The following is a 27,056-nucleotide window of genomic DNA, read 5'->3' as shown; positions in this document are numbered from 1 at the left end:
TAGTTAGCTATGGCTTCTTGTGCTGTCCAAATGAGGAATCAAAGTTTTAACAAGCCAACTTCCTAACTGTCCGAGGTTTGCTTCTTTTGGAACAAATCATAGTTAGTGTTAAACCACGGCACCAAGTTTAGATGACACAGAAGGGGCCGTTGGCCTTCCCTGAACATAGTTTCTCCTGGAGAACAGACCATCAGATGGGAAATCCTGCCACCTAACATCAGGTGACAATAATCATTTTGTTTTTTGAGGAAGCAGCAACCTCGCAAAATCCCAGACCATTCCCTGACAATCGCCCAGAAGAATACTCCAATGCTGAGAAGATAATACACACTTAGAAAAGAAACAGCACAAAAGGCAATGCAGAAAAACCATACATTGAGGAATACTACTTCCTCTAAAATAAATAACTCAAAAAACAGAAAGATTCATAGTTTATTCCGTAAAAGGCTCCACAGTGAGAACAGAGAAACTTCTCTATCAGATTAGAGAATGTTAACATCAGCAAGAGCAACAAGCTAACAACAAATCTGGGACAGCCACCCTGTGATCACATACTTCTGCCAACTGGGTGGGTCCTGATGGTCTGTTCTCCAGGAGAAACTATGTTCAGATAAGGCCAACAGCCCCTTCTCCCTGGAAAACAGCCCATCAGATGGGATGTACCAAAAGATGCATCCAGAGATTAGACTGGGAAGCTGTCCGAGACTGAACATGAAAATATAGATAAAAATGCAAGCAAAATAGTTTTCAGGAGTGAATGGTAACATGTTGCAATAGGCGTCTGCTGAAAATGGCTTCTGCAGAGACATACTTATCTATCTTGTAGTTGGATATATAAGTATTTGGGGACAATCAGGTAGCTGCCCTGCAAATCTCCAACAATGGATCGCTGACGGCAAAAGCAGCAGAAGCTGCCGCTGCTTTAGTAGAGCAGACTGTAACATGTGAAGGAACAGGGAGGTGTAAAAACTCATAACCCAAACTAATGCAAGCCTTAGGTCAACCAGCGAGGGTGGTAGAGGACACATGTTTACCCATAGTCTGAAAGACATAAAGAGTGATTCATTCTGTTGAAAATCTTTTGTTCACTGAACATAAACCTTCAATGCTCGCCAAACATCCAACAAGTGCCATACCTTTTCTTGTGGATGGATTGGGTTGGGACAGAAGGTAGGTAGAATCAGTTCTTGTTGGTGATGATACACTGAGTCCACCTTAGGAATGAAGGCTGTGTCTGTACGAAGAATCACTCTGTCAACATGGAAAATATCAAGATGTTTGGCCACAGATAGGGCATTTAATTCAGAAATTCTCCATACAGAGGTGACTGCCATCAGGAAAAGAACCTTCAATGAGAGCATACATAGGGATACTGCGCTTAAGGGCTCAAACTGTGGACACCGTAGTGCCTGCAGGACTTTGTGGACGTTCCACATAGGAAAACAATGGATAACACATGGGCATGCGGCAGCTGCCCCACAAAGTAAACCTTTGACAAGTGGATGAGAGCTCACTGTTCCTGAAGAATGAAGGAACAAGACTTAAGCAACTGATGAGATGTGTCGATGTAAGGTATTCACTTTAAGACCTAGACAGAGATCATCTTGCAAAAACCCCAGAACGTGAGGAATCTTTGCCCAGGAGGAACATAAGCTCTTCCGTGAAGAACTTAAGTTCTTCACACTACAGTGTGAAGGCTGTCCAAGTTGATGGGTACAGCCTTCTTGCAGAAGGCCAACACGCTGCAAGAAACATGTCAATTACATCTGAACAGAGCCCAGAACATCTCAAGAAATGCTGTTCAAGCACCACACCATCAGTTTCAGCCATGCAGGTTCTGGATGAAAAACTGGTCCCTACGAGAGGAGATCCCGCTGTGGGGGCAGCCTCCATCAACAGGCAGAGGAGCTCTGAAAACCATGAGCAGTGTGGCCAGAAGGGTGCTATAAGGATCAGCTCCACCCACTCTGCTCTTAGCTTCTGAAGGGAACATGCAATGAGGGGCACTGGGGGAAAGGTATAAAGTAGCCCCTGAGGCCAGTGCATTGACAGAGCATCCGTCCCTTCTGCTTGGTCCATGTGGTACCTTATGTAGAAATGAGGGATTTGCTCATTGTTGTGGGAAGCTAAGAGATTGAGGATTACCTTCCCAAAATGTTGTTGGTTCTCTGCAAAGACTGATGGATGCAGTTTCTACTTTCCCAGCGTTATTTGTTGTCTGCTGTCAAATTTAAGTTGCCAGCGAGATGTTTCGCCTGTGCAGACAGAAGGTGAAGTTCCACCCAGGTGAAGAGGCCACTTTGAGCTGCAGACTCTGAGAGCACGTGCCACCCTGCCTGTTGAAATGTGCCTTCACAGTAGTATTGTCAGTGCGCAACAGGACATGAAGGAGGTGGATCTTGTTGGTGAAATGTTTTATGGTAATGCTGGCCACCTGAAGTTCCAGCCAGTTGGTATTGTGCTGAGATTCTAGGTCTGACCACTGCCCTTTAACACAGTCCCCCCGACAATGGCCCCCCAGCCCCACTGGCTGGCATCTGTCATCACAACAGTTCGTGGAGGATCTCTGAAGGGTACAGCCTCCTCGAGATTTGCGTATACCATCCACCACTTAAGAGACGACTGGAGGGAGTTGGATAGATGAACATGCTGGTGGATACTGGCCACAATCACGTCTTGGAATGGCAGCAGGGTCCACTGCAGGGGCCTGGTGTGATGCTGAGCCCAAGGAGTAATCTGCACAGTGGAGATCAGTAGACTCAGAACTCTGGCCAGGACCATTAAATCTGCTGAAGGACAAGAAGGAAGAACAGTCACTGCAGAGATACCATTGTGGATCCTTTCTGGAGACAAGGAGATAGTTGAACGGCATGTGTCAATGAGTGCACCAAGATGCTAAATATGTTGAATGGGAAACAAGCGGCTCTTTTTGGCACTGATGAGGAATCCATGGGAATACAGCCAGAGTTAGCTGGTTATCCATTTCTCCCTTCTGTGCTGTCTCCCACCGCCCCAAGAGATCATCCAGGCAGGGATAGATATGGACCCCCTGGAGGCAGAGATGCCAAATGGCAGGGTCTGGTACTGAAAATGAAGATTGTTGTGGGTGAAATGTAGATGCCGCCTGTGCCCTGGATGGATTGGGACATGGAGATATGCCTCTTTTAGGTCTATAGAAGCCAGAAAATCCTGAGGCTGCAGAGCGTCTTTGATGGATTATATGGATTCCATCCAGACTTTGCAATATTTGACATATTGATTCAGGAATTTGAAATCTAACATGGCTCTCCATGATTTGTCTCATTTCGGTACAACGAAGAAAAAAGAGTAAACTCCTGAGAAGCATTCTGCATTGATGGCCTGAATGTGAGGAAGATACTCTAGGGCAGCCTTTCCCAACCAGTGTGCCTCCAGATGTTGTTGGACCACAACTCCCATCTTTCCTGACCATTGGCAATGCTGGCTGAGGCTGATGGGAGTTGTGGTCCAACAACATCTGGAGGTACACTGGTTGGGAAAGGCTGCTCTAGGGCCTCTTGCACTATCCGTTTCTTGTCATCTGAATTGGAGACCAGGGAAAGAACAAATCTGGTGGGAGGAAGAGACAACAACTTGATCTGCTAGCCCCACTCTATTGAGTCCTGCACCCACCAGTCTATGATCTGTTGACTCTGCACCGCAGAGAACTGTTGAAGGTAGCCCCCAACTGGTGGAAGTAGAGCATCAGTACTGTCACTGGTGCTGCTGTTGACCTCCTCTGGATGAAGTAGGGGGATTGGCAAATCTTCCACCTGAGTAAGATTGTTGTTTGCCTTGAAACTGTGGCTTGTTCCAATAGGAGTAGTTAGGGTGAAAATCACGGCCCCTCCCCTGGCTCCTGCCCCCTCGAAAGGAGTGAAAATATTATTGAAAAGAAGAAGCAGGTACTGAGTAGATGACATATCTCTTGAAGGATCTCATCTATCCTCACGATGAGTAGTTGTTAACACGGGTTTTCTTTTCTCTTTGGTATCAACCAGGACCTCCTTCATGGCCTTGTCCCCAAAGAGCTTGTGGTCCAAATAGGGGGCAGTGGAAAGATTCATTCTTGCCATTGTATCTGCATCCCAGTAACAGAGCCAGTGGGTTCTGCGTGTGACCACTCCTGTTGCCAAGGAGCGTGCAGCAAGCTAAACTGCATCCTGTGTGGCATCAGATATGGAGGCTGCAGACCAATGGAGTTTCAGCAGAGTCTTACAGATGTGCTTTGGATCCTGATGCGGGTCATTCAGGAGCTCAATGAGCCAAATCATTGCCACCCTAGAAAAAACTGAACCTGCACAAGCCACCCTGAGAGCAAGGGCAGTTGTCTCATGAGATTTGCACAATGCAAGTTCACACAACGTTCAGAGGAGTCTTTGAACTGCACATCCCCTTCTTTGGGAAGAAGAGACCAAGACACTAAGGTTAAGATAGGCTGATCCACTCTCAGAACTTTAAGGGCATCCATGAAGGAAGGTTCAAGGTTGTAAAATTTGTTAGCTACAGCGTGAATTTGCTTGAAATGTAGAGGAGGATCTCATTCCATGCTGGTCAGCTTCTTGAAAGGTCTAGCAACTGGTATATAACAAGCCGAAGATTTGGGTTCCTTTAAAACAGAAGTACTTTTGGAAGGTACAGGAGCTACTGTTGGATCCCAAGAAGCATCATTCAAGTCCAAGGCCTCCAGAGTATTGCAAAGTAGAGGTACATGATAATTAAGACTGAAAAAGTCTATGGGAAGAAGAATCTTCCACTGTGGACCCATCGTTCCACTTATCCTTGTCACAGTCATGGTTAAACAGTGGATCAAGAGTCCTTTTAGACTGACTAGCAAGTTGCCCCTGAGATGTAATGATGAAAGGGTCGGAATCCCCCTGATCTTCCTCTTCCAAGGAGTAGCCCCAGCTGTATGTGTGTGCTGAACAGATCTTTGAGTCGCAGGATGATGTTCTGTTGCAAGGCATGTAGCATCGAGAACAATGGAAGAGAGTCCTGAGTGAGTCACAGGAACCTGTGTCTGCATTGGAATTGGGCCTTGAGGAGGCTGCTGAAGTAATTCAGCCGAAATGGCCCCCAAAGGGCATCTTTGAGCTGGGCTAGAGCCTCAGGGGTCAAAGGCATTATTTGAGGACTGGGTAGATGTGAGGGAGGTGAGAATCTCCGGCTGGTGAATGAGTTGTGGATAGGGTTCGTGGGAAATGGAATCCAGAGAGCACTCAGTAATCAGAAGACAAAAGGGAAGAGTAAAAAAGAGCACACTTCAAAACACAAACTGCGAGGTGCAGTTAACAAAATGGCGCTGCCATGCTGCCGCTAGAAAGGAAAAGGTGGGCAGCTTCAGGAGAAACTTAACAATGGGGGAGTCAGAAAAAGGATTGTGGGGAACTCAGACAAAGATGAACAGGTCAACAAACGCAGGATGGTTAATAAAAATGATACACCAATACACAAAAGGAAGATGGAAGGGAAAAAGGGAAGGAAGACAGGGCCAAAAAGAAAACCCACTGACAAAAGAATAGGAAGCTACTGACAAAGATCAAGAAAAGGCACAGTGGTAGAAAAAATAAGGTTTAGAGGACTGAAAAATGAAGCTACTTAGCAGCGAGTGAAGGAACAATCCATCTGGATGCAGGAGGTAGGAATGGTCTGGGATCTCGCAGGGTTGCTACTTCCTCAAAAAACAAAATGATTCCTGCCTGCTGATGCTAGGTGGCAGCATTTCCCCTCTGATAGGCTGTTCTCCATGGAGAAATTTATTTATTTATTTATGAGATTTGTTAGACGCCCATCTGGCAGAGGTTAATCTGCCACTCTGGGCGACTTACAACCAAACACAAGTACAATCCATATAGACAATCAGAATACTAAAATCCTAAAAATTAGAAATGAAATTAAAACTGAGACATTCAACCCCCAAAATCTGCAACCTGCCAGAATTTAAACCCCCCAAGAACTACATTCTGCCAGCCTGACCCCTTCCCACACCTGAGTAAAGAGCCAGGTCTTTAAGGTCAGCCGAAAGCATAGCAGAGAGGGGGCCTGATGGAGATCAGTTGGCAACAAATTCCAGAGCTTAACTATGAGTGGAAGCAAAAGCTTCCTTACTCCTCTTCTCAGCCATGTAGGAGGAAAGGGGAGAGGGGAGTGTATAAGCCTTGAGGAGGCTATGCTCAATTACCTAGTACCAACCTATGGTTTAGCATTACATCTGAATATGTTTATGTATATAAGATTACTCATTACAGACCAAAGGCAAACGGTTATTGATATCTTTAGCAAACACATCAACTCTGATGTGATGTTGTCAGGCTTTTATTTTATTAATTTTATTTAATTATTACATTTATATCCCCCCCCACCTTTGTCCTAGAAAAGAGTTCTAAGAGGCATGAATTTCTCAGAGAAGTATGTACTGAGCCTTCTTGACATTTTTAGACCAGGGAGTGCCTTGCAATATCATTCCTTTGTCATCAAAATGAGAAATGTCAGAAGTAGGCCCCAAGTGAAAAGTTCTTTAGAAAGCATTTACTGCAGTAGACTATTTTTAAAAAATCAATGCTCAAACCACAGCTCCTGCCTTAGACACAAAGGCCAAGACAGATGAACACCCAGTCCTGCTCTACAACAGTCCTTGAATTCCATGCTTTCATCAAAGCATGCAAGTATATTTCACCTTGGGATCTGGAGATTCAAGAAGAATACTGAGGTGATAGTTAATAAATGCGTAGTTTCCGTTTTGAAACTCAATTATTTTTTATAAGGCAGGTTTTAAGACTCTCTTACAAGGAAGTCCCCTTACCAATTCATTCACAGCACTGTTTCAGAAGTGCAATCCTATGTATGTTTTCTCAGGAGCAAGTCCACTGTGTTGAACGGTGTTTACTGCCAGGTAAATATGTGTAATATTGCAGCTTAAAATAAGAAACATCTTGCACCAATAAGTAACTGTGAACTTCCTATACACAACGTTTGTTCAAATAAGATGGAGACTGCACAAATTAGGTTCTCTGTACACCACACTTGTTCTATATAGGCAAAACTATAACCTGAAAAGGCATAAGTGATTATTTTCCATTTCTATCGGGTTATTCCATGCCGGCTAACCTGGGGCCAATCAGTGCATATGTGTAGGTAACAGGGGGAGGCAATGAATGCACAGAGTAGACCCACTGAAGTTAATAGACATGACTAACTTAGGTTCATTTGTTTCAATAGGTCTACTCTGCATAGGACTTAACTGAATATGTAAATTCATGGTACTCCTAGAACATGACAGCCCATTGGTTTGGTTATGCAGAGAGGCAGGTTTAAGTATTGTACATCTGTGCTATGCTGCACTGCTCCTCAGCTGAGTAAACTATAGGTAAAGCTACATTAAGAGATGGAGGAACTCATATGTGGTATTGTGTGCATTAGAGTGGCACTGTCTCATACTTTGGCTTTGACTTATGGAACACCTGACAGTAATGTTGACCATCAATGACCTATCCATTAATTATGTAACATTTCACAGTAAGGTTGACCATCACTGGCCTATCCATGAATTTATCTCATTTACTTTCTCTACTCAAGTTTGTTGTTATTATGTGCCTTCAAGTCGATTACAACTTACAACCCTATGAATCAGCGACCTCCAATAGCACTGCTCAAGTTATACCTTCCCAAACAACCCTGTTTTTATCTTCTCACTTACCACAAGAGACAGGCTCATCTGAGCCGTCGGTGCAATCTATTGCCTGATCACAGTACCAATGAGCAGGAATGCAACGGCCAGATGAGCAACGAAATTCACTATTGCTGCAAGTCAGCGAAACTGGAAGGATAAAGAAAAAACACCTATGTTTTATCTATTCTTTTTCCTTTGATTCAAAATTGTTTGAAATTGCATTTGATTCCATGGTGGTGGTGATGATGTTAATTCTCATCATGTTTAAGGTCTATATTCAACAAGGTTCTTAGTAATCCTTGCGACAAGTTTCTAAAGAAGGTCAGTATTATCTTCATATTGCAGGTTGGAAAGGGATGCTAGATAGGTGGTGAGGTGGACAGAGCATAGCTTGCCTAAGAGAACCTAGCAATGTCATGATGGAAGAGATATTTGGAGCTTGTTCACAGCTCAGTCTTTTACAGTCCAATCCTAGGCCTGTCTACTCAGAAGTAAGTTATATTGAGTTCAATGGGTGTTGACTGAAGCTTTAGCTACTTCAGGGCAATAGCTCTTCATGACAGAAACCCTATATATATATATATACTTTATATAGGCCCTATCATATTGCTGATACTAAATAAATAGTAGTGATAGCAAAAACATTTCTACAGAAATAAGAGCCAGTGTGGTGTAGTGACTAAAGTGTTGGACTGGGAAGTTTCAGCTTCATATCCTCAAAGCTAGGAAGCTTGCAGGCTTACATTAGGGCCAATCTTTCTTTCTATCTTTCTTTCTATCTTACTTTCTATCTTTCTATCTTTCTTTCTATCTATCTACCTATCTTTCTATCTATCTACCTATCTATCTTTCTATCTACCTATCTATCTATCTATCTAACTCACCTAACAGGATTGTTGCGATGATAAAATATGTGGACAACCATGTAGGTTGCTGCCCTGAGCTGCTTAGAAGAACGATGAGATAAAAACCTAATTAATAATAAATAAAAAGGGGAGAGGTGCATTTATGAAGTAGGAATTCTGGATTTAGAGCCAGAAGACCCCAAATCTCAATTCAGCCATAAATTTTGGAAATATACTATTGGAAGCCTCATTTGTATCTGCAGCCAAGCTGCATAGTTTGATCCTACATTTCAGGGGCACATGTATATAACCTGATTTTGTGGTTGGTTCCAGCTGAACAGGGTTTTGGCCTATAATCAGCACTCCACTGGGAGGGAGGGTGCCAATCAAATGAGAAAGACTTACACAGTTGGCCCCAACCATGTAGCCTCATTATTTAGCACATGCCTCTGCCACACAGGCATAAATTGAAGTGGCTCCATGCTGCTAGCTGAGTGAGTGAATGAAATTCTAGTTTCGTCATCACGAAAACAGGAGTAAAAATTACCAAATATCTCACAGCTGTATTCTAGGTATGAAAATGAAAAAGAAAGGCACTCTTCATGCCAGAAGTTCTTCATAAACAGCTCTTTGGCTTCTTTCCTCTAGGGAGTCACAGCAAGAATTTATAAGTAAGTACATAATTGTTAGGTATTAACTCACTATCACCACCACTGTCTAACATAAATTCTGGGCTTTGAGGTCATGTTCCCTTTACAAGCTCAGAGCATTTGTACGGCACTTTGGGTTTGTACCAGCCCAATCATGTGGAGAGTCTCCATGCCAGTGCCAGGCACGAGCCTGCTGAGAAGATTCTCCCCACAATTGGACCAGCACACACAACAGTCTCACAAATGTTATGGCCTTCATGTGCTACCACACTGGAAGATGGAGCAAGGGAAAGCTGTAATGCCTGAACTGGCTCTGACTCAGAGCTTCTTCCAGTGATGACCCCAGCAGCTCTCCATGTAGCCTCATTTAACTTTTTTAAAATAACATCCCTTTTGTCCGTGACTCTCTTAGTCACTCTCTTAGAGCTTCTGTTCTTCATTTAAGTTCCAGAAGGTGAATGGTATAGCACTCTCTCTCCCCCCCACACACACACACTGTCTTTTGCAAGGCAATTCTAAAAGGCAAAAAAAAAAAAAAGGAATAGAAGTTACAAGAATGTTTGGCCTTTCACCAAAAATCAAGACAGAGGATAATGAAATGGAGGAGGGTAATTGGAGGGACCATTAACTTACCACAGTGAGTAGGGCTCTCATCACTCATGTCACCACAGTCATTATCCCCATCACAAAGGTATGTTCGAGGAATGCATATGTTTGTGCCCTGACATTTTGTATAACCAGATTGACAAGTACGTTCAGCTTTAAGGGGGGGAAAAGGAGAGAAGAGTTTAGATTTCTTTTTCCTCTCTTAAAATATAACACTTCTGTTTTGTTTTTCAAAGTGTGATTACAAACAGCACTATTTCTTGGTATCAGCGTTGTTCTGGGATGAAATTTCAGAAGGTACCCTTACGTATCAAGTAATCAATCCATCTCAGATCAGTCTAATATACCTCCTCCAGGGGTGAGCTATGATGTCTATCCAGAGGACAGTAAATTAGCTATCTCTTATTCAGTCACCTGTTCTCAGTATATTCACAACCACAAAATAGTACAGGTAGCTATTTTATCCATTGGTATATGCCCATTATTTACATCAGAGATACATTATATTAAGCCATGATTATAGCTTTTGTTCCTCCTCTATGTTTTCTGTAGCCATTTAGGAAATGTTCCAAAATTTTGTAGAAAGCACATTTCAAACAGACATATCCATGGAAGCTATGCTGCAGATCTCTCTCTGTGAGACAGAATAGATGTGTTGTATAAAGATGTGTTGTCCCCTCAGATAAAGAGGTACAGAAACAAAACCACATGACTTATTTAGTCATCACTAGACAACCTAAACTGAACCAAGGAACATTTGTCATCCATCCATAATGTTTTTATAGAACTGTTAATTTTAAAAAAACTTTTTTTTACAAATATATCAATAAAAACATAAGCATTTCTGATTTATTTGCCAATTTTAATTATAGATTTTCAATGCAAGTATATGAAATGATTGAGTGAGTAGTAAAGGCTCACATCACTTTCCCCCAGTACACATGCATCTACTCTTCTAAGCAGAGCTTGGAAAAGTTACTTTTTTGAACTACAACTCCCATCAGCCCCAGCCAGCATGGCCACTGGATTGGGCTGATGGGAGTTGTAGTTCAAAAAAGTAACTTTTCCAAGCTCTGCTTCTAAGGACATTCTGTCTTCCCTAAGAGCATCTGCTTCTTGATTCAAAACAGCCTCTTCATCAGCTAAAGCTAGCTGCTCTACAGATATGTGATGAAACTATGAAGCAACATTTGGACATCTTTTCCACATTGATCAAGCCTCACAACAAAGCTCCTAGTTTAGCATTCAGTGTATGTTCTGTGCATCCTGTGATCCGCTAAACAAAATATAACCTTCCAGAAATATATTATGGAAAGAGGCATGCTGCAATAAAAGGAGGCCTATAGAGTCCCTGGTAGACCAACATTCAGAAGTGGCTGGCACTGTGCATTTTTCTTGGTGTGTTGCAAGTTGTGAGGGTCTAATTTAGATTGCAATCCTAAACATACATATGAGATCCATACAACTTAGTAGGATTGATTGCTGCCTGAATATGCACAATATTGCAATGCTCCGGAGTGAGAGCTGGTAGTAGGGGCTGGTTTTTGACCCATTAAAAGGGCCTTAATCACCTTTTTCCTGTCAATCCACTGATCTCTGGTTCCAACAAAACTGGCTTATGCCACTTTAGCTACTAAGGCACTATTTGTTTCTCTGGCAAATGAGGACAGCATCATCTAACCTGCTCCTTGACAGTTCTACTTCCATCCACTAGAATCATTACTGAAAAGATGTGTGTAAGGTTTTACTGATGGAACTCTCTCGCTGAACTCTGAAGATGACATATTGCCATACAAGTAGAGGAGGGAAGACTAGCGCCCCCTCTCCATTCCCACCCAGTTTACGGGGAATAAGCATCATGCTGGTGCACACTGCTCAAAAATTCCCACATCACTCCTTCTTCACTCCTGCTGTGCCAGGAAGGAAACACACCAAAGGCTGGCTTCACATTATATGCAAGCCAGCACGTGATTTGTTTCTCTCAAACAAACTATGATCAGGAAGCCAAGGTGATTCCCAGCAACTGGTATTCAGAGGCACACTGTTTCCTACCTTAATTGTTGGAGGCATTATACCTCTGAATGCCAGTTGCTTGGACTCACAAGTAGGGAGAGTGCTATTGTGCTCATGTGCTATTCATGGGCTTCCCATAGGCATCTGGTTGGCCATTATGACAGCAGGATGCTGGACTAGATGGGCCTTTGGCCTGATCTGGCAGGGCTCTTATATTCTTAACGTTTATTCTTGGTTTCCCAGACCTGGTTTGTTTAAGAAAACAAACTACACATGCTCATTCACAAATAACATGAAGCCTGCATCTAGTTTGTTTCTTCTCTCTGGCCCAGCAGCAGGAGGAGTGGGAGAGGAACAACTCGAAAATGCTTGAGCAGCGTGCACCAGCAAGGTGCCTGTTCACAGTGTCATTTAAAATAAAGTATTGTTTAATCAATGTGATGTGCGAACCAGCTCACTTTATGTATTATTCTAACATTTCTCAAGTGCCAACAGACAATCAAACAATCCAATCATTTTCTCACAATTTCTGTGGTTCCGACATATTGGCCTGGTTCACACATAATGCTAAGCCAAGCTATGGCTTAGCAAGAACAAGCAAGCCTCCCGGTGCCCAGGGAGAAAACTGTGGCTGTTTCATTCCTCGCCTGCTCCTCCTGCTGCTGCCCCACTACCAAAGCAAAACCATGGTTTGGCTTGGCATTGCATGTAAACCTGGATTCATGGTTTGTCTCGCTCCCAACAAACCACAAGCTGTAACCAAGGCTTATACTTGTTTTACCACTTGTAGCTTGTTTGAAAAAGGCAAACCACAATCCCAGTTTTGCATTCTGGATAAAAGCAGCAGCAGAACCAGCAGAGCACCAATGCCGCTGCAGTTTAGAGCTATAATTTACACTTGCTCATTCTTGCTTGGCTTCGTGTTACACACAAGCAAGGCCATTGCGTCAAAAATATCAGACAGTTTTCATAAAGTGATTTCTTCCCTTCTACTGATTCTTTATAAGCAAAAGAAAAAAAAGTTTTCTCTTCTGTAGCCTAAGGAATTAGATCCTAAAGGACAATACATAGTTGTAATCAACTTACGGCAATTTCTCTCATCTGAGGTGCCATTATCATAACAGTTGTTTACACCATTGCAGACGTATTCAAGAGATATACACCTTCCATTATTGCAAGTAAATTCTGTGTGGGAGTCACAAGTTTGGAACAAGCAGCCCACCTCGTCACTGTTGTCTCCACAGTCATTGTAGTGATCACAGCGATAAGCGTAGCGTACACACCGCCCATTGCCACAGGTGAAAGCTGTTGGCTGACAGGTATGAAAAGCTGAAGGAGATAAAATGTGACAAAGAAACATCACTGACAGAAGAGAACCTGAAGGTCTTGACAAATACATCAAAGAAATACACAGCACTTTGTTTGTTTTACCTGCCAGGGCAAACACAGCTGCAAACCCGACTGCATGTAAAATAAAGCACATGTCTTGAATCAGTCAAACAGAAGACAACTGTTATTTTTATTTCTATGTGAATTACCATTTCCAGAAATCCCAACAAATCCCCCTTCTTGCCCTATCTGACAATGTAATGAACCAAAGAGAAGTTCCAATGGAAAGGAGTAAACTGGGGTCCTGAGCTAAGATACTGCCATAAAGCTACAAGACTGCATTACCATTAAAAAGTCAATGGAAAACATGACATTCATTTCATTGATCCTACTCCAATTCGTTAACTGAATGTTTACAGAAAGGGGCAAAGTCTTCAGATGCATCCTCTCCTTCCTTTTTTTTTTTTTGCATACATGCTTTTCCCCACACCCAGGTCCTTCTTCTACTCAGCTTGGAAAACCGTGCTTCCAGGATGGCTGTGTGTGGCCAGTGGAGTGCACGAGGGAGTGGTAGGTTACAGCCCTAACGTTTGCAAAACAGTAATAAATCACTGAGGAAGAAAGAAACAGTATTATAAATTTCTAATTGTTAGTAGGTTAATTTAAGAATGTTTTATACTCCACGGAGCTTCTTGCCCCAAAGTCACATGCCTAGACTTCTTAAATGCTAAACATTTTAGCAGATATTTTCCAGTCCTTCCAGAAATCAGATTTTTCTCTATACTGTCTGAATCTAAAAAGATAAATTAGTTTCATCATTTTTGTCATGTCCCTTATAGTAATCCAAGGGTGAGTTTTAACTTTCCAGTTTTTCACTGCAAGGATTACATTTTGAACGAGATCAGCTCTTGTATGCAACCCTCGTCACTGAGCCAATGGGTCTCTTTCCAACAGGGCTGTGGAGTCGGAGTCGTGGAGTCAGAGTCGGAAGCAATTTTGGGTGAAGTCGGTAGAAAGGTACCGACTCCGACTTCAAAATAAAAACTTATAATATTATAACAATATATGATAACAGGGCTGTGGAGTCGGAAGCAATTTTGGGTGGAGTCAGAGTCGGACAGTAGAAAAATAGAGGAGTCGGAGTCAGAGTTGAAGGTTTGGTGTACCGACTCCACAGCCCTGCTTTCCAAAGTTATCTCTTGAACTTTCTCAAAATGTTTTTTCCACAAAGAAATCAGTAGCAACTGAGCAAGAGCTAATTCAATTGAATTCTGATTCAATTATAGAAGTGCTTACCACATACACTTTCCAGCTCATCACTGCTATCCCCACAGTCATTATCGTTGTCACACTTCCAGCGCTCTGAGATGCACTGCCCATTAAGACAGGTGAAGATTCCTCCTCCACACCTGGTGCCATTGTCCACAATACAATGTTTGTTGTTATTGGCTAAATACCAGTGTCCATCAGAAGGGCACTGACACTCTGCACCTGTTGGACCTATATTTAATTACAACAAACAACAACAAAATATTAACAGGCCAACATCTCTACATAAAAGTCTCCCCAGAACATTTATTTTTAGGTTTATTAAAAAACAAAACAAAAGTAGGTTCCCTTATAGCACAAGGACTTCAGTCCATAAACTTTGTATTCTAAAGCATGTGGCACCTCCGATAAAACATCTGCACTGGCTGCCCGTATCCTACCTGGCCAGGTTCAAAGCTCTTGTTTTGCTATACAAAGCTCTGAACAACTTGGGTCCAGGATACCTTAAGGTCTGCCTGCAGCCTTATATACTAGCCCAATCACTGAGATCTCTGGAGAGGAGCTGTTAGTCATCCCCCATGTTACAGAGGTCCAACTGACCTCAACTAGAAGTTGGGAATTTAGTTTTCTTCTCCATTTGGCACCAACAGAAATTTTAATCACTGGCTTCAAAGCAGACATGCAATTTTGGCAAAGCAGATGGCAATTTTGAAAAAAGAGAAATTCCTAGAATTGAAGCACATTCACCAAATACAACTTTGGCTGATGCTGTGGGCTTACTATTCCACTGGTTTTCCCACCTACAAAAAGCAGCGTGGTGAAACTGAAGAATCATTTCAAAGAAAATACTTCTTATATAGGCCACTGACATTTTGAATTGCTCAGAGCTGTAAAGCACAAAGGACTGCATTCACACACACCACCACCATCACCAGTGCATCTAGACAATGGTTCCCTTTCTGTGTCTTGGGAATCTGTGTTCCCAGCCTATCCACAGTGGGTGTCTATGGCCAATGCCCAATCATGAAAAGAGCAAGGTACCATTGACTTGCATCTCCTGAGTGGGAGGCACTACAACTGCTTTGAAGCATTCTGGCAGTCTCAGTGAATGCTGGTCCCCAGGCAATGCAATATCCTAGGTCTAGCTCAGTGGCAGAGCACATGCTTTGCATATGGTATGCCCCCAAGTTCAATCCATGGCATCTGCAGTTAAAAGGATCAGGTAGCAAGTGACGTGAAAGATCTCTGCCTGTGATGCTGGAGTCCTGCTGCAAGTCGGAGAAGACAATACTGGACTAAATGGAATAATGGGCTGACTCAGTATGTCAGGTTTATATTTCAGTCTCAAGTATAGTTGGGTTTTGTCATGGCTTAGCTATCTATTCTGGTGTGTATCGCTATAAAGCTTGGAAATTTGTTTCCTGAATTCCTAGTGCAACTAATAAAGTGATCCAAGCCAAAATTCCATTAGTAGGTGTTTAAAAGAATGATCACCTGAACAGATATTTTGCTCAAGCCTAATACTCTGCTACAATGGACTTTAATTCCATTCACTTTCAAATAGTTTACCTGATACACAGATGTGACTACAACCGCCATTAAACTGGTTACAAGGATTGGTGCACTGCTGTTGCTTGCTTTTGGCCCAAACATGAATATCCATTGGTCTGTATGGCAGATTCGAGAGCATAACAATCTGATCTGACCCATCATATTTGTTGGCTCGGTAAATACTTTGGGTATTCCAGTCGGTCCAGTAAATGTGCTGATCAAAAAGGGTCATCGCAAATGGATATAGTGCAGTGCTAATAATAACTTCACGATCTGAACCTGTAATGGAGCTGCGCTCAATCCTCTGTCTAAAACAAGTAAGAAATGTTAGCATTTGAACACAAATCATGAGCCCCCACCATTCTATACATTATAAAGCGACTACAGATCCCATTGGGGGAATGCCGATAGACACAACGAAGATAATTGTTAAATTTTTTAGTCCTGAAGGGACCACAAAACTATTGTTAGTTTCAAAACTCTCCTGTAATCTATAACCATTAGAGGCATTCACATTATTAACATTTTTTATTCTTGAAATCATTAGCATTTACAGTAAATGCAATTTCTACATTAATGAATTATTACATATTATTTAGACAAGGATGGCATGCAGGCATCTGACAGCAAAGTTGGGAAACGCTAACAGTAAAATATATAGCATGAGCTGTAAACAAATGAAATACAAAATACGTACAAACTTGCATCAGCCCAGTAAAGCTGCTGTTCCTCATAGTCAAGTGTAAGTCCATTTGGCCATACCAAGTTGGTGCTTATAATGGCGGTCCTGAAGTTCCCTCCTAGTGTTGCTCGTTCTATCTTAGCACTGGAGCTCCAATCAGTCCAGTACATAAACCTAATTGGTAATACAATTGAAAAAGGAGTCTTGTTGACAAATCACAGACCCAGTAAAGAAACTTATGTTCACTTAAAGTGGTAAGACACTTACACACAAGTTAAGAAAAGGGAGGTTGTTTTTTTTGGGGGGGGGGCAATTAAATGACTACTTCTTCTGTGCCTTGGCTGGAGGGGCTGTACCAAATCCTTTGCTAGAAAGATTCTAAGCAAGCCTTCTCCAGTCTGGTTCCCTGAAGATGTTTTGGATTACAACTCCCAACATCCTTGGCCACTGGCTATGCTGGAGCTGATGAGAACTGTATTTCAAAATCTCCGGAGGTCACCCGGTAAGAGAAAGCTGTCCTAAGCAATCCTTAAGGAAAGGAGGCAGAATTCTGAAGCGTTCTGTCTCAGGTGAGGAGACAAATGGCCTCGTCCTAAGTCTTGCTGTGTCAAGAGGCAATGCTTGTACAAAATTACAAAACATGATATTTTGCAATCTTGAATGAAAGTTACAAGATGATTCACACAATTCTTTGTGCGCAATGTGACCATTTCGCCTTCTTATCACAGACACCTGATGCAGTTTATTAAAAAACATCCAATCACTTCCTGCCTGACACGGGGCAAGCTAGTGAATGAAGGAGTAGCAATTAGAAAAATTTAAAAATATTCTGCACAGGCCACAAAGAAGAACTGGGTATTTCAAATATTAATGTTAGCAAGATCAAGTCAGAGAGACAACAAACTATATTAGGCATCTCTTTTTCTAACATGGAGAGAATACAACTTACCCTCGGCAAGGATCCAAGATGATGGCCCTTGGTCGTGGAACACGGGCCACCACAGAGCGATTAGATCCATTCACAGCCATTGAATTGATAGTCTGATTTAGATAGTCACTGTAATAAACCCTCTTGTTGATCCAATCAAAGGCTATGCCATCTGGAGTTCCCAAATCTTAAGATGGGGTAAACAACACAACAGAGAGAACAAATAAATTCCTGCATGATAATGCTAACCCTCAATCACTATAACATGTCCAAAAACTTCTCTTATTCTAGTTTCAGTTTTCAATGGGAGTTTGTCCATTTTAACTAAAACCTGCAGAACAGATTTAACTCCATGACAGGAGGCAAGGAGGCTGGTCCCATACAGATACAGTGAAGCAAACTTCTTGAGATATTGACAAGAAAGCTTTGCTATTTCCTATCTCAAAAACCTCTACTTTATTAACTTTGTGGAGTTTCTAGCCTTCATGGGCTTGGTCTTTATTTAATGAAAGTAAATACCTATGATCCTGTTAGAATAATCAAAGTAGATGTCCAAAGTACATTTACTTAGAGAAAAAATGCACAAAATTGACCTACTTTCATGCAAATGTATTTAGGATTGTGACTGATGCCAGTATATTCCTACCTTCAAAGCTGTTTTAGCAAAATCAGTGACAGAATTGGAATAATATCCTGGCTCAGCAAACTGAGAGAGCCAGTGTGGTGTAGTGGTTAAGGTGCTGGACTACAACCTGGGAGACCAGGGTTTGAATCCCCACACAGCCATGAAGCTCACTGGGTGACCTTGAACCAGTCACTGCCTCTCAGCCTCAGAGGGAGGCAATGGTAAACCCCCTCTGAATACCGCTTACCATGAAAACCATATTCATAGGGTCGCCATAAGTCGGGATCGACTTGAAGGCAGTCCAACACACACACACACACACACACACACACACACTCAGCAAACTATTTAAAGTTCCAACAAAGCTTATAACACAATCAATAAAAAATATTCACCTATTTAAGTAGTGTAACTTAGAAATATAAATCTCAATCCTAATTATATTTACATACAAGTGTATTCCTAGGACTTGCTTCCAAAAATGTATGTTTAGGATTACAGTCATACAACCCAATCCTAATTATGTTTACTGAAAAAGAAATCTACTTTGTTCAATGGGATTTACATCCTGGAAGGACTTTTTTTGTGATGGTACCCACTGGTACAGAGTACCGTCACCTCTTTTTTTGCTGCCCAAGGCACCCATTATGTGCTGACACCCACAGCGCTTATGAGTATCAGCACCTAATTTTCTACCACAAAAAAAAGCACTGCTTCCTGGGTTGTATACACCTACAGTTGCAGTGTTATTTTGATAATCTCTGCAAAATATTTATTTATAATTTACAAAGTATGTCACATAGACATTATTTTTGTAATTAAAACCCACACACATAAGTACAAAATCAGGCTTCAAGACTATGCACACTTACTTGGGAATTTGTCCCACTCAACTCAGATCAAAGACCCACCTGGTCCAGCATTCTGTTTGCTAACTAGATGCCTATGAGAAGCCCATAATCAGGACATGAGTGCAATAGTCCTTTCCTGCTCATAATCCCCAGCAACTGGTCTTCAGAAGCATGTTGCCTCTGGAACCAGAGATATTACATAGCCATCATGAGTTGTAGCAACTGACATACTAATTCTTCATGATTTTGTCTAACCCACCTTTTAAAGTTATCCACATGGGTGGTCATCACTACTTCTTGGCGTAGCAAATTCCACAGTTTAACTATGCACTGTGTGTAGAATTATTTCATTTTGTCTGTCCTAAATCTTCCACCATTCATATTCAGTGGACAAACATCAGTTCTACTATTAGAAGGAAGGGGGAAGAACTTCTTTCTAACCACTTTCTCCACGCCATCCATCATTTTATACACCTCTATCATGCTCCAGTCATTTGGGTTACCCTTTTCTACACCTTTTCCAGCTCTACAGTATCTTTTTGAGGACCAGAATTGTGCAGTATTCCAAGCATGGTTGCAGCACAGATTTGAATAACTGCATTATAATATGGAAAGCTTAATTTTCAATCCCATTCCTGATTATCCTTAACATGAAATTTGCCTTTTTTTTTTTTTACAGCTGCTGCACATTGGGTTGACATTTTCATGAACTATCCATCATGATCCTAAGATCTGTGTCTTGGTCAGTCACTGCCAGTTCAGACTTCATTAGAATATATATGAAGATTGCTTTTCACAATCCCCTTTTGTTTTTACCAGCCTGAACAATTTGCTGACACCACCAAACATAGCTATCTCACTGCTCACCCCAACACCAGTAATTTACGATGGCACGGGTCCCAAAACAGATTCTTAGGGGATCTATTCCCTCCATTGAAAGAAATATCCATTTATTCCTCTTCTGTGCTTCCTGTTATTTAACCAGTTACTGATCCATAAGAGGACCTTTCTTCTTATCCTATGACTACTAAGCTTACTCAGGAGTCTTTATCAAAAAAATTTCTGAAAGTCAAATACACAGTGTTTACTACAACATCCTGGATCACTTAGACTTTCCTCTGAGTAAACACTTATAAAACTAGACTATAGGAAAACTCCTGATTTCTGATGTTTAATGATATTTACCTGATGCCACTACAGTGGGGATACCAGTTCCCGAGTAGATACTAACATAACTGATTCTTCCTGTGCCTGCTGGAGAACTTTGAGTGAAAAAGATTACATTGTTCATGCTGTCATAGTCCAGAGCAACTGCAGTTCTTAATACATTCATTGTACGAAATGGAGGGCTATGATTCTCAGGGTCCAGATGAATGCTGCTAAGGGCATTCTCCAAGGCAAAGATCAGGTAGTTATCCGTTGAAATGGAACACCTCTTGCCATCATTTTCTAGGAATCCAAATGCACATCCACATTTTGGTGCAGGCAGATCAGGAAGTGCAAAACACAAATGAGAACAGCCTCCATTGTTCTCTAGGCATGGATTATTGTTGACATCAGCAGATGACAATGACTGATAATGACTGTTGTAAACAGTAACATCCCTCAGCCAATTGATGTTATCTCTTATAACTGTTGGTGGTTCAGTATTTCCTGGCTCTTTACTGGCTTGGAAGATTTTTTTCAAGTTTCTATCCACCCAAATCATAGAATTTTGAAAAATAGTAATGCCATATGGAGTTGGGTAACGGCTGCCATAGCGGACTATTTCAGGCTCTCCACCATCATGTGAAATTCTTGCAATCATGTCTAAAGAATCGTCCACCCAATAAATGTTTCCATTGGTGTGATCTACAGCTAAACCACGTGGAGTGACAATGCCTTCAGATACCAGCACAGTCCTATTAGTGCAGTCAAGAAATGCACGTTCTATTTTGGGGTTTTGTCCATAGTCTGCCCAAAAGAGGTATCTGTTTTTGGGGTCCACTACAATATGCCTTGGCATATCCACAGTGGTTTTAAGCAATACACGGCGATAAGTAGTATTTAAACGCAGAACTTCTATAAATGTTTCTGTCAGGAATGCATTGGTAAAATAGAGATTTCCTGTGTATAGTAACAGAAAAGAAAACAATTTAACATATTATTCTATAGCATTAAAGCCTAGTATGATAACCTAGTGTATGATAAAGTAGTATAGTATAGTACAGAATGTTTAAGAATGACCCTATGTAGATATAATTACAATCAGGCATTATTTTCCTTACTATCATTTACTTAAGGTGTTTTTAGAGCACTTTTTAGGGTTAAACTCTTACAAGATGGATTCCAACAAATTATTTATTTATTATTATTTATTTATTTGAATTATGTCCTGCCCTTCCTCCCAGTAGCAGCCCAGGGAACCCAACAAATAAATACAACACAGTTAAGTGTTACAGCTGAATATCTAAACCATGGTTAAGGCTTGTTCATAAACAAGGATAGCATGATTTCCAAACTTTGGTTTGCATTAACCATGGTTAAACTTCACATCTTTACTCAACAAACCATGGTTAATACAGGTTCCCCACACTCCCCACTTACAAGGTGACAAGCAGTCTTGCTGGTGTCTTCCTACACACCCTCAAGGCATGTCTTAGATTCACATTGTTTCACCATAGTTTCAGACTGGCAGTAATGCTAAACCATGTTTTAATGCTACAAGAACAAACTGCAGCGAATCTCAGGCTCACATACTTCCCCCTCCCTCTTCCTCCAGAATGTCTTTAAGGATGAGATCAGGAGCTTCCATTTTAGATTAATTACAGTTTAGTGCATCACCCAAAGTCCATATTAATTATAATATGGATTCTCAGTATAGAACTGCACCCCAATTGAAAAAATACATGCTATGACTTTCGAGGTCCTTCTAATTACTCTTCATATTAGTTGAATTTTGGCTTAAGGATTTCTGAAAGATAAGCAACAGAAAGAAATTTGTTATGCAGCATTAATACTGACCTGCTACCCAATCAATTGCAATACCACGGATTCCATTAAGTCCTATGCCATCTGTGATGACATTTCTAAAATAAGAGCCATCTGGTTTGATTTTGCGTATTGCATTCTGAGATGGAATTCTGCTGCTGAAGTCACACCAGTAAATGAAACCAGAAGGCATGTGGACATCCACATGTAGCGCATTTCTCCCTGAAACATTGCGAGTAAAGAAGCAGGCAATTTATTTTTAATCCAGTGAATTAAAATGTGCAACTTGGGTAATGAAAAAGCTAAGATCAAGCCAAGATCTTCATTGTCAGTCTTTTAGAACCTGAACTAATAGAATCTAACCTTGTTCTTTATATTTAGGAGCCATTCCCCCACTCCCACTCCAACCTTTGACTTTTAAATGAAACTCCTTTAATCCCTCCTGCTTCTCTATCCGAAATAACAATTGCTGAAAGCCTGGTGACCCATTTACAAAAATCCTCTGACTGATCAACAGCTTCACTGGCTTCCTTCCCTTTAAGGTAACTGTTTATTCAGAAACGGTTTTGTAGCATTTTTTTCCTGCCATGACTCAGTTCAATGGGACTTCTGATGAAACTGATTTCATCTCATGAAACTGATTTTACTGGGATGTAGGCCTGGTTCACACATGGTTATTCATCACTTGACTAGAATATGCTCTCCCAGATACCACTTTGTAGACAAAAATATCATCTTAGGCTACCTTAAACACAATAGTTTTCAGTTGAGTCAACTGCACATATTCTGCTTCTAATCAAGACAGTAATGAGACATCAAGTAATGTATGCTCATATGTGAACCCTTTAGAACATGAAAGCCAGCCATGATGCCTAGTGGGATCAGCAAATTTCACTGAGGTTTTTCCTCTCCTAGCTGATGTTAGTTGATTGGCATAGGTCTTTAATTTGGCTGAGATCCACAAAGCAGTCAAAAGCTGCAGTGAACAGAATTCAGCAGGTGCAGTGCCATTGTTTATTTAATTCCAGCTTAACATCCAACTGGCAATGAATGGACAAAAGTACCAGATCTGCATCCCTAATTAACAAAAATGCATGGATATAAACTTAAAGAAGTGTTTATGACTAAATCACTTAGGCTTGATTGGTACATCTTTGTCAGGCTCCAGTCATACCTAGACCCTGAACCCAAGATCTCTTTGGAGGAGGAGGGTTTTCCCAGGGTACCCTGGCACTGCCAGCAACTATGAAGAGCCCATTATTCATGCAGAGCCTCCAGACCCAAACATTCCAGCTGTGGCACCAGAGGACTCCATGTTGATTGCTTGGACTTCCAGCTAGATCATGGACATTCCCACCCCCCCAAACCCCCAGTGCTGTGAGAGCAGGGAAGACAATAAACCTGACAGGAACTCTAGGGCCACCAGAATGTCCAGCTAGTCACTACCAGCTACTTGGGGAAAAGGGGAAGCCGATGTAAGTGTCTGTTCAGGTCAGGGCCTAGCTGACAGCCACAAAGGGGTGTAGCCTCTAGCCTCCTGTATAAGCTAGTTATTCTTGGTATGACACATCCCCCAAGGCTCTCTTCTGGAGGTCTTTCTTGAGTCAGTCAGCAGCTAGGTTTATACTAGGGTTGCCAGGTTCTTGGCCTGAGACTGATCCTGTATCTTTAGGAGAAGAGAAAGTCAGCCAAGTGCAGGTGTTCTTGCAACTCTGTAATGAGAAAAACCACAAGGGGGAATTCTTCCTTCCCCCTGCCCAACGGCCTCCAAGAGGTCTTCTGTATCTTTAAAAGTTGTGGAGTGGGGAGGGAGAATTCCACCTTGTGGTTTTTCCCATTACAGAGTTGCAAGAACACCTGCACTTGGCTGACCTTCTCTTCTCCTAAAGATACAGGATCAGTCTCAGGCCATGGACCTGGCAACCCTAGTTTATACCCTTTACCCTTTCCAGGCATGCTGTTGTGATGTTCCACACAAGAGCATTTAACATCCGACATTCACTTAACAAGCTGTAGCTCCAACAACATGAAGAACCTCCACTCCAGTGCCAGTGGCCACCACAGACATGCAGTAGTGGTGTAGAAACGATTTGTGTGATGGTCAACAGGTTTAATATATTACAGCAAGGAGGAGAAATCGGAGGCCCTCCAAAGACTTGTCAGAATGCAAGTTTTACCAACCCCAACCAGCATGGCCAACGGGTCAGGGATGATGATGAGAGTTGTCCAGCAACATCCGAAAGGGCCACAGGTTCTCCATCCCTGTGCTATGGTCTCCTTATGTAGTGCTGCCATGCATTTGTCACTTACCTCCATGTTGTGAAATCCCAGTCTGCCCTTTGCTCCCATGTTTCAGCATTAACTCCTTTCCAGTCTAATTGTTTTACTTTAAGATAAATGGGCTTATAAATGCTGCTGCTTAGCTGACTTGTGCATCTGACTTTTAGTCTTGGAACATTAAATACACACATGCATTACATGAAATACACAGAAAGCATTATCCCTCTGCAATGGTAGATTATGACATTAAGCATAAAAGTATTTTGTTCATCTCCTATAATCTTTACCTACCTCTTCCTGCCATAGGGACCATTGCTTCAGAATGGTCAGACATCTCCAAGCTAAATCCTTTAATTGCAGACAACATAGAAACAATGACAAAGGAACTGTATGGGGAGCAGGTCCTATTATCAGGGTTTAACTGAAAGCCAGTAGCACAGGCACAAGAGAAGAGCCCACCAGGCACAGGCAGGCACAGCTGCTGACAAATCCCAATGTTGTTACTGCAGCCATTTGAGGAACCAGCAGAATCTAAAGCAGGGAGAGACAAGTGTAAATAGGAACTGAAATTAACAACACATTGCAATCATCCTGAACCAATAACGAAAAAGGGGCAAGTATCTTGGCTTGAAAATAAAAAATCTACCAAGTTCTAGCAAAAAAGGAAGAGTTGTTTCTCTTCCCCCCTCCCCAGCAACGACAAACAAATGCCACAACTTAGTAAAATTCCCAATAATCTGTATGAAGTGACTTGTTCACAATAAAGAGATACAAGGTAAGAGAGATCTAGGGCAATGGCTCTCAAGTGTTTTTCCCCATGGACCACTTGAACATTGCCAAGGGTTTTGGTGGACCACAATAATTTTTCTACCTGTTCTAGTAATTGTCATGCACTGTGCTAGATGCTGTTATAATTTTTAATTGCATTTTTACAAACAATGACCACCTGAATGAAGCGTGTGGACCTCTGGTGCATGCTATGAAATTATCTTCTCAGAGAAGCCTACTTGGAAGGCTCTCTCCCTGTCCTTAATAGACAGGTAAAAACTTAGCTTGTCAAGTGGGCTTGCCTTTTGAGATCTTGGCTCAGTGGGGCTGCAGGAATGTTGCTTGATGCTGCTGTGTTTTAAGCAAGTGAGATTTTACTTGAATGTTTTACTCTAGTAACTGTACTGGATTTGACAGGATTTTTTAAAAAATTAAGTGACCACAAGAGCCTGCACAGTTCCTAAAACTGAAGGTAAAATTGTTACCTCTTGACTTTTTATTTAGCTATTCTTTAAAGAAAGGTACCTGGCACAGATAGATAAATAAGTTAGTCACTTAAGATTAGAACCTTGTGAAAAAGTTCTCACATGACATTTTATACTCACTGTCTCGAAAATACACTCGGAGGCATTTCAGTCCTGAAATGTTGTCTCTTAACACCACTTTGTTTGCTCCAGTGGACTTGTCAACCCTCTCGATGACCTCATAATCCCGGTCAGTATAGTACAGGAAAGCACCATAGACAGCCACTCCCCACGGGTGAGAGAGGTGAACCACCAAGGTTATCCGATTACTGCCATCCACATTCCCTCGTTCAATCTAGAAAATTGAGGATACTGAATATTACAAATGACACTGATCTCTGTGCGCAAGAGCTCTATGCCTGAAATTAAAGTATATCCAGTTTTGACTATTATTTTTCTTCTCCCTCCCAGATGAAACTGAACAATTTTCAAATCCACCCAAAAGTCATCCCAAATAACAAACTGTTTAGATGATAAAAATGGAAATGACAATGAAGCTAAAGTTGCAGAGCAATACTAAGTGGATCCGGGGAGAAATGGGGTGACTGAGACAGTATCACATCCGAAGCCCTGCCAGCTCTTGCTGGCCAGGGTAAAAGGTAAATGGAGGTTTGGACATTTTTTGCTGCACCAGATCTAGGCTGATGCAACTGAGAGGCCCAAAGATTCGGCCTCTCAGGAGATCCTCTGGTGCCTTGTTTCACACCCACCATATTTCAGGGTTTTCCACTGGCTACTGCTGTTGGGAGGACTCCCACTGATCGCTCACTGTCCAAGGGGGCACAGCTTGGGGGCTCTGCTATGGCATAGCTTGCCTCATCAGCAGTGCTCCTCTCCCTCCGCCCCCTGCCGTGTGCCACCTAACCCTCCAGCCATCAACATCAGAAGGTTAGGATCGCACCCTTAGTCACATGTAACACTGGCCAAATCAGGGGCAGTGACTTTTATTATGTTATTACATTAAAAATGTATAATGAAGTCAGTATTCATTCATATTTCTCCTTCATAAACCTGTTTCCCCCATGTTTAACAATTGTCATGGAAAGAAAAGTGGATTACTACACTAGCCAAAGGTTTCTTAACACAGAAGAGGCAATGCAAAAGATGAATGGATGTTATGGCTTTAGGTTTTAAATTGTTATTGGCTGGTTTTTTTTCAAATTCAAATTCAAATTTTATTGTGCGGTCAAAGACCCGAACTACAAACAGTAAAAACAGGAACTAAAACATAGAAGGGTTAAAAAGTTGGCAACATAGGGATTGAGCTATATAAAGAAACTTAGCAGCCCCTTGGGATATATACTTATCTGTCCCCTTTAAAAGGAACCGTACTTGGTTATGGGGGAACTTGTATGAGGCAATTTAGCGATCAAGGGGTTTAAAAACTTGACTCGAGGCGTGTGGTATAGAGGGCAAATGAAAAGGACACGTGGAAGAGATTCAATTTCCTTGGGGCAACAGGGGCAAAAGCGGTTGGC

At 41.8% G+C, this 27,056-nt stretch overlaps 1 protein-coding gene across 6 annotated transcripts in view; it reads right to left on the bottom strand.

Moving 5' to 3' along the window:
- Window positions 1-27,056, bottom strand: part of LRP2 (LDL receptor related protein 2) — a 221,166-nt gene that overhangs the window by 68,531 nt on the left and 125,579 nt on the right. For all 6 annotated transcript variants that reach the window (XM_061608563.1, XM_061608564.1, XM_061608567.1 and 3 more), the window contains 11 exons: window positions 25,660-25,873; window positions 24,578-24,817; window positions 22,040-22,228; window positions 20,222-21,142; window positions 17,582-17,747; window positions 16,648-16,806; window positions 15,969-16,258; window positions 14,427-14,630; window positions 12,888-13,130; window positions 9,816-9,941; window positions 7,715-7,834 (listed from right to left, as the gene is read on the bottom strand). In XM_061608563.1, coding sequence (XP_061464547.1) covers window positions 7,715-7,834; window positions 9,816-9,941; window positions 12,888-13,130; window positions 14,427-14,630; window positions 15,969-16,258; window positions 16,648-16,806; window positions 17,582-17,747; window positions 20,222-21,142; window positions 22,040-22,228; window positions 24,578-24,817; window positions 25,660-25,873 — 2,872 coding nt within the window. The remainder of the gene's footprint in view (window positions 1-7,714; window positions 7,835-9,815; window positions 9,942-12,887; window positions 13,131-14,426; window positions 14,631-15,968; window positions 16,259-16,647; window positions 16,807-17,581; window positions 17,748-20,221; window positions 21,143-22,039; window positions 22,229-24,577; window positions 24,818-25,659; window positions 25,874-27,056) is intronic.

Source organism: Rhineura floridana, chromosome 2 (assembly GCF_030035675.1).
Source record: "Rhineura floridana isolate rRhiFlo1 chromosome 2, rRhiFlo1.hap2, whole genome shotgun sequence".
NCBI lineage: Eukaryota > Metazoa > Chordata > Lepidosauria > Squamata > Rhineuridae > Rhineura > Rhineura floridana.
Note: the sequence above shows the minus strand (reverse complement) of the source record. Positions and strands in the feature narration are given on the sequence as shown.